At 31.6% G+C, this 14,137-nt stretch overlaps 1 protein-coding gene across 1 annotated transcript in view; it reads right to left on the reverse strand.

Moving 5' to 3' along the window:
• Window positions 1–6,661: 6,661 nt before the first annotated feature.
• LOC106679077 (MICOS complex subunit MIC10) overlaps window positions 6,662–14,137 on the reverse strand; it is a gene marked incomplete at its 5' end in the record, with an annotated part of 8,932 nt that continues 1,456 nt past the window's right edge. The window contains 2 exon segments of the mRNA XM_014418031.3: window positions 6,662–6,851; window positions 11,282–11,329. Of these exon segments, the coding sequence (XP_014273517.1) occupies window positions 6,706–6,851; window positions 11,282–11,329 (194 nt within the window). The 3' untranslated portion in view covers window positions 6,662–6,705.

The following is a 14,137-nucleotide window of genomic DNA, read 5'->3' on the forward strand; positions in this document are numbered from 1 at the left end:
TCATGGAGGAGCTCGGGGTCGATGTCCAGGACGTGGCTAGGTTGACAGAAAATATAATACTTGACTCCCTGGGAATCATACACCACCACATGCATGGAAATTAATGAGTATGGGAGTTTATCCAGAAGTGGGATGGCATGCATCGCATATCTTATTTGTTGTTTTAGTTATTATTTTAATATTTGTTATATAGAGGAATTTGTTGATCAAATGAAATATGGGTTGTGAAATAGAATGGAAAGAAGAAAAAAGGAATAAATCAAAAAACTTGTAGTTAGTTTGTAGACTGGTATTAATTGTAAAAGAAAACTGTGGAAGAAAAAAAATGTTATCATCTATTATATTATATCATGTAAAAATATGTAACTTATATTTGTCCTGTCACGGATTGATCAGTATGCTGTGTAATGTAGCAACCCGATGTATTTGGGCAGCATGAATGAATAAGTTCTTTCTCTCTGTTATAAGGACTATCTGGATATACGGATTTGAGCTATGGGGATCCACTAAACCATCGCATTCCTCTCGAATCGAATTCTTTAATTCCAAAATCCTTCGTAAAATCCTTGATGTTCCTTACTTTGTCACAAATCAAATCATCCATCAGGACCTCAATGTCCCATATGTTGCCGATTTGGCCAGAACCAGCCAACCAGACCAGAATGTTTAAAATACCATCAATGGGTGGTTCCTTCCAAGATTTTCAAGTGTAAATAAAACATTCCACATATTTACTTATTGTATTTATTATTTTGTACAGATGTAAATTACATTAAATAAATAGCTAAAAAAAATTAAAAGAAATAATTTAGGAATTTTTATAATATATAGATAGGTAAAATGACAGAATCATCAAATTCCTTGTCTAATATTACATTTTTTTCAGTCCAAAATCCTTCGTAAAATCCTTAATGATCCTGACTTTGTCACAAATCAAGTCATCCACCAGGATCTCAATGTCCCATATGTAGCCGATTTGGACAGAACTCAAGAGGCCATCTTCCATTAAAAATATATATATATATTTAAGTTTAAAAAAAATACTATTACAACATTTACTTGACACCACAACTTCCAACTTCCCAACCACCAAAACCAACTCGTCTCTAACCTGGCTTCTTCATTACCTTATAATCCTCTGAGACGTCTGAAAAGAAGATGGTCTCGAGATCTTCCAGAGGCATACTCCTCTAGAAATGTTATTGAAGTTCTATCAATGTATATATTATCCACATGTTTGTATCATGTCATTATATATCTTACAGCAAATTTACTTGATGTATATATTTTCATACAGTTGTAAAATAAAAATAAAACAAATATTTAAAAAAAAACACTAAGGAAATACCCTTAATTAATATATTTAAAGTGTATTATAATTAAAATGTAAGATAGCAGAAATAAGCTATGGGGCTCCCCTAAACCATCGAATTCCTCTCGAATCCAATCCTTACAATCCAAAATCCTTAATGCTCCTTACTTTGTCACAAATCAAATCATCCATCAGGACCTCAATGTCCCATATGTTGCCGATTTGGCCAGAACCAGATACCAATCCTTCCATGATAAATTTCCCAACCACCCAAACAAACTCGTCTCTAACCTGGCTTCTTCGTTACCTATCAATTTATATATATTAATAAGGCGTCTGAAAAGAAGATGGCTCGAAATCTTCCAGAGGCATAATCCTCTAGAAAAATAGGAGCTGAAATATGTCGGTACTTAATAACCTGAAAGTCTATTTTAGTAAAAAAGTTGGTTTTACATCCCAATTTTTATGATTCGTATAACTTCCCCTTACTATCATACAATATATTATATATTATATATATATAAGTAAAGTTAGAAGTATTTCGTTAAAAGAGGAATTAAACATAAAATGCTACTTGCGAAGAGGCGATAGTTACAACCTAGATGCTTCGGTCCATGGGGCAGCATTAATTCGCATTAGAGACCAGATGGACAGTTCGGGATGGACTATTCTCTCTCTAGCTTTGTCAATCTGAATTATCTATATCGGGAATTACAGTGAGATTGATCATTCAGCTGTTCTCAATCTATTCGATATCCTCTTGTTTAACTCATTTTAATATGACAGTTCTCACTTACACATTAAAAAATTACTAAATAACCAAAAAAAGTACCCAAATATAATACATTTTTTAACGTAAATATAGTCACAAAAAGTATATATGTATATTATTGTGATATTTTAAGTCTATTTTTAAATTAAAAACTAAAAATATTAACTATTATTATAAGAAGAACAGACATTAGGATTTGAACAATTAAAATAAATATTATTAACAGTAAAAGAAAAAAATATTAATATTAATCGTGTTTAGAAAACATAATTATTTTAATGATAAAAAATAAACTTAATGATACAGATAGATAAACCTATATTCACCTGCTGATACAGATAGATAAATCATACACACCTGCTGATACAGATAGATAAACCTATATACACCTGATGATACAGATAGATAAACCTATATACACCTGCTGATATAGATTGATAAACCTTTATACACCTGATGATACAGATAGATAAATCATATACACCTGCTGATACAGATAGATAAATCATACACACCTGCTGATACAGACAGATAAACCTATATACACCTATGGTACAGATAGATAAACCTTTATACATCTGATGATACAGATAGATAAACTTATATACACCTGCTGATAGAGATTGATAAACCTTTATACACCTGAGGATACAGATAGATAAATCATACACACCTGCTGATACAGATAGATAAATCTATATACACCTGCTGATACAGATAGATAAACATTTATACACCTGATGATACAGATAGATAAACCTATACATACCTTCTAACAAAGATAAATAAACCTATATACACCTGCTGAAACAGACTGATAAACCCTTATACACCTGAAGATACATATAGATAAGCCTTTATACACCTGATGATACAGATAGATAAATCATACACACCTACTGATACAGATAGATAAACCTATATACACCTTCTGATACAGATAGATAAACCTATATACACCTGCTGATACAGATAGATAAACCTATACACACCTGCTGATACAGTTAGGTAAACCTTTATACACCTGATGATACAGATTGATAAACCTTTATATACCTGATGATACAGATTGATAAACCTTTATATACCTGATGATACAGATAGGTAAACCTATATATATCTGCTGATACAGATAGGTAAACCTACATACACAGACTACATTCTTATCGAAAGTTATTAGTACCTTGTCTAGTCCCTTCAGAACTCCGAACACTTCCCATCAGCTCAAGACCTGATTTCTCGCCGCACGACCAGCTTTTGCACAAGCCTACCATCTCCAATCTCCAAGCAGAATACTCCACCAAACGAGCTCAAGGCCATTGCTTTGGAAACATTTCAGATCTAATTTCTAGAGAAAAAATGGCTGCATATGGTGTACTCAGTTTCAAGATATATTACCGCACCAGTTGGTTGCCTTGCTAGAAACTTTGATGAGGGGAAATGCATGCTCTGGACATGTTAATAGATGAGAATATCCCAAGAGCCGTTTTTCACATTGACTTACTGGCTGCCGTTGTCAGCCTTAGCAACATCGGTCCGACAAATTCAAATGAAGGTTTGGAGGGAAGACGACTTCAGGGCCCTCGTTCGTAAAAAGGGCAAACTAATGATATTAGGCTTGTCGATTTAACTTAATACAATTACACTGAGTTGTACAATAGTAACTTGTACTTTAGTACTTTTTAACTCCTGTAATATCACTAATAGTCCTCCCTATTATGAAAAATATAAGTATTAGTGTAATTACCACTTTGTTTCTATTCTTGTATTTTGAACTAATACTATTAGCTTTCATTATGAAACAGGGCCCAGGGTGCATAAGGTCCACTACCGTAGTTCTGCAATGGACACTTATACACGTTGGAATCTGGGGAAATGAACGGGCCGATACCTTAGCCAAAGAAGGATCCCAGATGCACATGCCTTATACTACTTATAGTACAAGAGCCCAAGAGAAGAAAAAAGGCAGTTATCTCGCCCCAATTTTTGATTACTTTAATGAAAACTATGTATAATTACTAGTCAAAATTGATGAGTCTGCCAAGTAGAGGGAATAAAAAATGGCGGCTGTTTTAAAGTGATAAAAAAAACTAAATTTTTCATTCTCTATATCTCAAAAAGTAGGAACAATACATGAAAACCTCATTTAAAGAAGAGAAAATTTTCTAAAATATGAGCCCTAACAGAGTTATTTACGTTAAATAGTTTTCGAGATATAGCTTTTCAAAAAGCAACATTTCATAAAAATGTTTTATGGGATGTACTGAAAGATAGTGTTAGTGAATTTATTTAGAAAAACCTATATCTCAAAAACCATTTGACGTACAGATGTCTATTAGCTCTCAAATTAAAGCTAGTTTAATGAGCTATAAAGTATTTTATGATGTTTATCTTCGTAGGAGAAATAGTTTACATGAAATTCACTAAAATATATTGATTTATAGTTGTTCGGACAAATTTTCATTTGCTAAATCTATATTCATATGTGAATGTCATAAAAACTACTACCCCTACGAAGATAAGTGTCATAAACTACTTTATAGTAAGTTAAATTTTCTTTATTTTGAGTATTGGCAGACATATGTGCGTCTTATGGATCTAGAGATATACTTTTTCAAAAATCCAAGATTTTATACGAACAACTAGAAATTAACATTTTATTAGTTATTTTGTCAAATATCATAAAAACTACTACTCCAACAAAGATAAACATAAATAACTATTTTGTAGTAAATTTAACTAGCTTTAATTTGAGCGCTGGCAAACATTTGTACGTCTAATGGTTTCTGAAATGAAGTTTTTATAATTCAAACTTATTGTCCGAAGAACTATAAATCAATTTATGTTAGCAAATATCATGAAAACTACTATTCCTACGACGGTAAAAGTCATAAACTAATTTATAGACCAAGAAACTACTAATCTTTCAGTAGATTTTTAAGAAATGTTGCTTTTTAAAAAGATATATCTCGAGAACTATTGGACGTAAATAGCTCTTTTAGGGCTAATATTACAGCAAATTTACTCTTCTTTAAATTTTTAAGTAAATTAAAATGAAAACTAAGTTCTCTTAGATTTTCTAGTGTTGTTGGTAGTTTTTAAGATATAGAGCTCCAAATGGAAAATTAATGCTTTTTTTAAGGTTTTGAACAGCCGTCATTTTTTATTCACCCTACCTATACTTGGCAGACTCATCAATTTTGACTAGTAATTATACATAGTTTTCAATTAAGTAATCAAAAATTGGGGTGAGATAATTGCCTTTTTTGTCTTCCTTGCTCTTGTACGATTACGCACCCACCAGTTTTGCTGCGGCTAAAAGCCTTATCGATCAGAAATAAGCTGTAACAAATTTATCAGGAATGTGCAGAAGGGAAGCAGTGACTGCATACCGCCTGACCTTCCCCTCCGCGTATCGGTTGCCGCTTTTAGAGCAATTCTTGGGTAAAATAAGACTAAACTTTTTTTCCAGTTTTAAGCAACAAACACGACTATATGCTTAGCTAGGTGTGTCAGCAATCATATATACATAGGTAAAGAGAAGCTTGGTGAAAAAAAAATATATATGTTTTGAAAAATTACAGAAAAATATAAAATTCTAAAATAATATTAATAATAATTGAATGGAATATGGTCCGGGTGCGGTAAAAAAAAACTCAAATAGTAGATAATTATACTATTTTATTGAGCCAACGTTTCGCCCCACGTTGCAGGGCTTCGTAAGGGCTGTTTTGACGGCAGTCACTGCTGTATATCTGTATCAGCAGGTGTGTATAGATTTATCTATCTATTGTAACAACCTTTAATTTTTCTTATTATATCTTACTTTTTTACATTTTATACCCCGGTTATTTTACACTTATGTTTTTTTCTCTTTTTTTCCTTTTTGTAACTATAGTGTTTGTATCTTTTTTAGCCTTGACGAAGCCCTGCAACATGGGGCGAAACGTTGGCTAAATAAAATAGTATAATTATCAACTTTTTGAGTTTTTTTTTACCGCACCCGGACAATATTCCATTCATCGATACACACAGTCAATCAATAATCTTCCAATATTAATAATAATGTGAATTTTAACGACCCAAGAAGGGTTATGGGCTCCTTTGTAAGGAAGTACTGTTTTCAGAACAATGGTTATGCAAGAAGCTATTTTTTTCAAGATTACACTCAACCGCCTGATTTTTCGCGTAGGGTTCCGACTTTATGAGACTGGACCCTCTAGGTGGGTTCCATAACTCACAGGATTGACTCAAGGCTACAGTGCAATAGAAAAAAAGTACCTGGCACAGCCCGGGTCCTTAGAGTTAATAGCATAGTGCCTTGCCACTTTGCTACCGCGTTCCCCCCAACAATAATTACTTTCTAATGTAGCATTTCATATTTTATAGTAATGTAATGTCGGTAAAGTTCGCTTATAATGCTATGTTATTAATAGATATTAAAAATCAAAAAAGTAGATAACATTTAATAGTACTGGCGGGTGAAAGACATATAACTATTTATTGTCATACTATTGTGTAAATAAGACAAGACATATTAATAATAGCGAACTAAAATAAACAAATGAAGACAGTCGTAAATGTGGACGAAAAATTTTATTGTAAAATCTTTTTTACAGATTTAAAATTCAAATGATACGTTCCTGGATGACTTTGGCTTCTTCCGACAGACGGGAAGTTTAGTTCTATGGTTGAGCTCGTAGTCGCATGCTGAGTATGCCATCCCCAATCCAAAGCCAACTCCGAGCAAGAATGCCCACCGCTTCCCTTTAATAAAGGGAACATTAATTTAATTAAAACATTAATTTTGAGACACCATAAATTAAAATCTTTGTATTAAATTATCCATTATGGTTTCTATAAAACTAAGTAACATAGGCATTCATAACCGTCTGAGTCATGCTCTTCCAAAGACAGTTTCTGTCTACAGAATCATAGGATGCTTTGAAATCGACAAATAAGGATTACACATCATGATCTACCATCGTTTTTCGTACTTCTTTCAGGATGAAGATCTTAAGATAACGTGCTCTTTTCTCTTGTGAATCCTACTTGGTTGTCACCTATTATATTGTCGTTATATCGAGATTAGTTAAGCTTGACAGCGATTTGTCAAGTGTAAACACTGTAAAAATAAGCACTGATAAATAACTTTTTACTTATCTGTTTTCTTTATTGACCACACCCACACCCTCATCTTCTCTTAATATATAATCCACGATTAACCATTAACTCATCGTAATAGCTACCCTAAGGCAATTCAATAGAATTTTCATCTTCATTGTTTTTCCCCACTTTGACTATAGCTGCCTGGTATATGGTGGACTCTCGGGTAATCTCGAATCTAAACTTAAACGTCTTATGAATTGCCCAGTACGATTTATTTTCGGGAACACCTTTGATACCCACATAATCCAGTATTTTGCCGAGCTGAAGTGATTCTATCCATCTTTCCGATACCAGTATTTCCTTTCTATTCCAATTAATTAGTACTCAACACGCCTCCTAGATCCTAGAAAACCTGCAATTCGAATTCTCTGTACCATCCCGTACTACCAGGTTCCGTTTATCTGACATATACCCACCACCTCACCGAACTGCTACTTTTGATAAATTATTTTTCACCCGAACTGCATATCACTGGAACTCCATTCCCTCTAACATACCTCAAGTATCAAACCTTCTCTCGTTTAAAAATCTTCTATTTAACTACCTTTTACTTCACCAATCTTATCCGATATTATAATAGTACAGATAATTTGTAACTACATTTTTGTTTTGTTTTTTATGTATTTAAATCAGTTAGTTTTTTTAATTAATTAATTTTTTTTCTTCTATATATTTAAAATTATTCATATACAATTTTAATATAAGTTATAATTAAGTGTGGTAATACTGTTGTTTTGCCAATATATGTAATTGTAAAATTAAAATTACCTTTATAATTGTTCTAAAGAGACCTAGTTCCAGAATAATAAACTATTTTTCATTTCATTTCATTATTAGTTTGTACTAAATTATGAAACATGGTACAAGTAGAAACTTGCAATAATTTTGTGAAAATTAACTAATGAAAATATTACTCTAAAAAGGTTGGGCATATTTATTTTTAATTAAACCTTATTTTTTGAAAGAAAAAAAAAACTACCTAATAAAATTATGAGGCCTTGAATTCTTTATAGATGCATTCTTCTCGTCTCTCTTTGATTTAGTTCTAGATTTAAATTTACTTTTTCCTGCATTAATAACCTTGGCTCATTTTCCTTTTTTTCTTTCCTCTTATTTTCCTTTCCTTTTTTTTTCCTTTCCTCTTATTTTCCTTTCCTTTTTTTTCCTTTCCTCTTATTTTTCTTTCCTTTTTTTTACTTTCCTGCTGGAAAAACCTTTAATCTCCCGCCTACTTTATCTTTTTTTAACATTCTACTAAAGTCTCTTGAACAAATTCCAGGACTCTATCTCGAAAAGATACTTACTTGAAATCCCTATATTAAAAGAAACTGCTATTAGGTTCCAATTACTACAACACCTACTTAACCAACCCCCAAAACTTCCCACTTACTGAAAGTACTCTTATACACTGTGATAATCAGACCTATCTAGACATAAGGAATTGACCTTCGGGGCTCCATCAAACTATTAAATTTCTTCCTACCCAATCCTTATATAATCCAAAATCTTTCTTAAATGCTCTTTATTACGTCACAAATAAACTCATTCATAAAAAAATCAACATCCCATTTGTTGCTGGTTTGGCCAGAAATAGATACACCTCTTTTCATTCAAAAATCCTTACCCACCCAAACCCAGAAGTTTTTAATCTCCCATTCTTAACAATTCCTGATAATATTCCAAGGCGTCTGAAAATAAGATGGTCATGGGATGTTCTCATTTAAAACAAGCACCACAATTGGGTGGTTCCTTCCTAAGATTATCATGTGTTCTAAAACATTTATCACATTTACTTATTGTATTTTTTTTCCTACAGTTGTATTCCAATAATAAATTTTAAAGAAAGTTCCTCTGCATATAATAGCTGAACATAAGCATCGTAATCTGTAACGCGGGTAATGAAATCTGATTTTTGTGTAATTGAATCTTTTGTTCCCTGGCTCTGAATTTCGCCAAACCTCGACAGACAGTCAAATAACACCAATTTCATATTGCACAAAATTGCTCGTTTCGTGTTTTCAAGCACAAATTAAATGAATGACTCATTTTGGGTAAAATCCAACGTTTTTTATTTTGATTTATTGCTTGTACTAATTTTTTCTTAGCATGCATGCCAATAGCCATATATTTATTTTAATATCATTTTATTATTTTTGAATTATTTATTATTAATAGCCGAATTAAATATAACAAAAAAAAAATAGAACAAGTAAACACAAGATGCGAATGTTCTTGGAATAGTTTTGACCACTGCGTTCGCGTAACAATGAAAAACTCTCCCAAGAATAAGCTAGTTATTGTTTTAGCTCGCATTCTCTCTCCACCTTTAAACCTTTGTTATTCCTTCTGTCATTTTTGCAGTTAATTTAAAACTTTGAACAAAAGTGAATATACCAATTATTTTTAATCAAACTTTTTAAAGTTATTCTGCATTGACTTATTAGTTGTAAGGTTTTTATTTAATGCTATCTTTGTATTTAAATAAACAATTGAAAAACTATGCGAAATAACACGCTATGACAAATATTAGGTGATATTAAAAAGTAAATTCACTTTAAAGAATTATTCTTTCCTACATAGATCCTTGCACATTTTTCTAAAACCTAAAATTGGGAAATTGGATTTCTTCTTCTTTCTTTTCATCCTCCCTAAGTGTCTTTCAGCGTGGAGGAGCTTCTAATCACTTGGTCCACACATCTCGGTCCATGGCAAGCATCTTCATCTGTGCCAGCGTTTATCCTCTTTCCAGATCTAGTCGTTGGATATGTTCCATATAGCTCCTTCTAGGTCAGCCTCGTGGTCTCCTACCAGTCGGCCTCACCTCTATTCGTTTTCTTGGCACTCTGTCTTCTCCCATTCTATAGACGTGTCCATACCATCGGAGCTGTCGGTGTTCAATCACTGATTTTACTGAGGGGATCTGAAGTTCTTCTCTTATTCTTTCATTCCTTATCCTATCTCTCCTAGTTTTGCCCAATATTCTTCGCAAAAATCTCATTTCAGCAGCCGTATTCCTGCTCATTTGCTCGTCTTGGGTCACCCAATTTTCACTTCCACGTAATAGTGTTGGAAGATATATTGCTTTAAATATTTCAGAATTCATAAAAGGAATATAAAATCATTTAATACAATTTCGCCCTCATAGCTCTAAAAATGTTGGAATTTTAACTCGAGAAGTTTATTTTTTTTATGTTGGAATAAATGTAGAGAATATTTAGAGAGTTTAATTAAATTCAAGCAAGGTCAGATAAGCTTCATGTGTATTAATATTATAAATTAAACACTGGAGTTAATTATTGAAGGATTTGGGTGTTTAATACTCTCCCGAACAATTATTCACTTAGTTAAAAGGCTATAATTGGAAAGCTCTTAGCAATTATGTTAGTATGAGCTACGCAAAAAAGAGCTCAGTTGGAAAGTATTTGAGGGAGTAACGCCAAACCAAAGTAGTTACAATTTCGTGGTTGCTTTAAAAGAAATACTGTATTTTTATTCTAAACATATAATGATTTTATAAAGTATTTTTTTTTAATTATGAAGAAACTGATCAGGGTTGCGGTAAAAAAAAACAAAAATATTTATTTGACGACGTTTCAACCCACTTTGTTGAGCTTTATCAGGATTAAAAAGATACAAAAACAAAAGTTTAGTTAAAATTCCCCACAGACTTCGACGGATGGATTTTTTTCAATTGTCTATGTGTGTTTTTTAAATTTTTGTATGAATCCATTTTTTGTATTTTTTTTTTTAAATAAACACATTTTCATATTTAAAAAATTAACATTTTGAATTTTTACTGCACAAAAATCCAGTCTTTTTTTTATCACGCAGCATATATTGAAAAGAGTAGGCATAAATTGAATAACAAACACTTCTCTGGAAGTTCATTTGGGATTTTTTTTTTTTTTTTACTAAAATTATAATATAACCTACAAAACATTATCAGTAAAAAGAATTATTTTCAAAATGGTGATTATAATTTCAGAACTGTCATTCAGAAGAGTATTAACTATCTATTTCGAACTTACGTTTGAAAATTACTGTCGAAAGGATCAATCCAAAAACTGCTCCGCATGCTGTAACAAAGATTAATTACCAAATTAAAATAACATTCGAACATTTAATAAGAAGAATTGATGACTAAATTAGTTATGATACGGTATTGTGGGGTAGGAATCACTACCTGAGTAATTAGTTACGATAAGACAGTAGGGGTATTCACGATCTTTAGTTTAACATGTTAAATGGAAAAACTCATGTTAAATGGAGACTGACGTCACGCAACAGACCAGCTGAGCTCGTCACCGTTTTGTTCATTGTCGTGTTAGATTACTTGCTCGTATTTTGTGTTAGTATAGCTTTGGATGTTTTTAAAACCAATAAAGCAATGGATGACAATAATAATAATAATGTAATGACAGTTGTAAATTAGCTCATCTTGATTCTCTTCCTCACAAGTCAGAAGATCTACAAGGCACTCAGTAGCCAAACTTTCACAAAACTTCTACTTTTCACTTACTTTAAGCATGTTGTAATAAATTACTTTAATCAAAACTTAGAAGTAAACAATAACATGAAGTTTTGGAAGGAAAAGTTATAAACAAGTTGCTCAGAAAATCCGCTAGGAGCTCTTATGCATTTAACATTTACCACGACTCTAAATAGGGCTGCTCACAATCCTGTACTTATATTTAAGATAGTAAAACATTTTACATTTAACACATCATGAATACCCCAAATGGTGATAATATAAATAGTTAAAAAAAAATAAAAATAAAACGCCCCCGAACTGCCATGCAACAACAATTTGACAATTAGCCATATTTTCGAAGAAATCCTATATTTATAAGCCTCAATAGCTTAGGATCAAATCCCAATATTTCAAAAACTCTCAGAGACGGTTTTTAAACAATAAAACTAGTTCTTTAAATAAAATAAATTGTATTTCATTTTAGTCTCAAAATAATTTTTATTTCTTCATACGTTCGACGTTTCGGCCAATTCGTCCTTCCTCAAGGACAATCTCCATACAATTTTAGAACCAAATTAGTTTTTTTAAAAACTAGGTCATTAATATTTTTTTTAGTCCACAATCACGATTGATATGGTAAATTATAGTAGTGAAGGTTGTCTGTGATTAAAACTTTTAATTTAATATGTTGAATTGACAAAATAGGGTAATTGTGAACTGAAATTTATGACCTGGAAATAGCCTGCATAAAATGTTTAAAAAAATTAATGTGGTTATAAAATTGTGTTGAGATTGTCCTTGAGGATGGCCGAAATGTCGGACTTAAAAAGAAATGTAAATTGCTTTTATATAGTGTTTTCTTAAACATAAAATAAAAAATAAAACTAGTATTTTTAAAATTGATAGGTTTACTACCTACCACAAATATAACATCGAAAAGACAACAAATAAATAATAATAAAATTTAAAAAAATAAATAAAACAAATATAAGCAAAATTAAATAAGGAATAAAAAGTGTTTATGACCAATGATGTTTTACGCTACTAAACAAAAACAAACTTCAGAATAAATTTAAGTACTTCTTCAATTGCACTGTAATAACACTAAGATAACCATCAAATGGTCAAAAATATAAGAATTCAGTTGTTTTGAACAACAATTACACTAAAGTAATTGTAATTGTGTGAAATTAGTTGCAATTACCCCATATTATCACTGTAATTGTAATGGAGATTATCAATTACAGTTACTTCTTGGTGCTAATTAATGCAATTGCAATTATAATTACTTTTCAACCTTAGTGATTGAAATAACATTTAATTTATGAACATTCATATATATGAACTGAGTTTATTTTAACATATTTCTTATGAGCAGAAATCCTAAAGGTGCCTATACACGTTTGCCAAACAATGGCAAATTTGCGCAACTGCCCCCCCCCCCTTTGAATGTCAACGTGATCATTCCTTTAATTATTCTCTTGTGTGTCGAATGGAAACGGTAGGGAAATTCAGTTGCCATTTGCTGGACAAATAAAATGGAATATTGAACAGTTTGATATTTCCACTCCTTTTCTAAATGGTGGTATTAACTAAACTAAAATCCCTAAAGGTGTACCTTCTGCTATCAATACTTAAAAATTAAAGAGAGCACTTTGTAGATTTAAAAAGGCCCTCAAAATGTATTGAATGAATTGATACGTTCATCAATGCCAATGGTTGTCATTAAGTTAAATAAATAAAACATAAGCTAGAAACTGATATCACTAAACCAGATACAAGGATTAGAAGATAAAATCTTGAAAGTGGATGGAAAAGTTTTTTTTTTTTTTTAAATTAAGTTTATAAAACATTTTAGGTATATTTTTCTTTTCTAGTAATATATTTGTGATAAAAAAAAAAATCTTAAAAGGCTGCTACACATTTTCCCAACTATGTCAAATTCTCTCATTCGCCAAAAACGTGTGTATAGGTTATTTGGATCGGCTGATACAGGTTGGCTTAAATTTGGAGTCGACCAGTCTAGAGTCCGTTTTTGGGCACATTAAAGGGCGTTTGGACAAACATTTGTACTATATCCAAACGTCTGTAAATATTTAGTATTATTTTGAACTGCTATAAATAAACATTATACTCTCTGAGTTTTAATTTTTTAATATTTAACATTATATATTTTTAAATTCCATCTCAAATCACCTTTACCCATCGTCGTAAACCTACTTACTGCCCTACAGTTTCATTTAATGATATTACTATTACCCCTGTCGAACAGATCCGCTACCTTGGACTACATTTGGACAAGCGATTAACCTGGAGTCCACACTCCAGACTGAAAAGACAGGAAACTGCAGGACAATTTCGACTATTACAGCATTTACTAGACAAATGGTCTAAACTTCCAACACATCACAAA

The sequence above is a fragment of the Halyomorpha halys genome, unplaced genomic scaffold (assembly GCF_000696795.3).
Source record: "Halyomorpha halys isolate HHAL.00 unplaced genomic scaffold, Hhal_1.1 Scaffold12.1, whole genome shotgun sequence".
Lineage (NCBI taxonomy): Eukaryota > Metazoa > Arthropoda > Insecta > Hemiptera > Pentatomidae > Halyomorpha > Halyomorpha halys.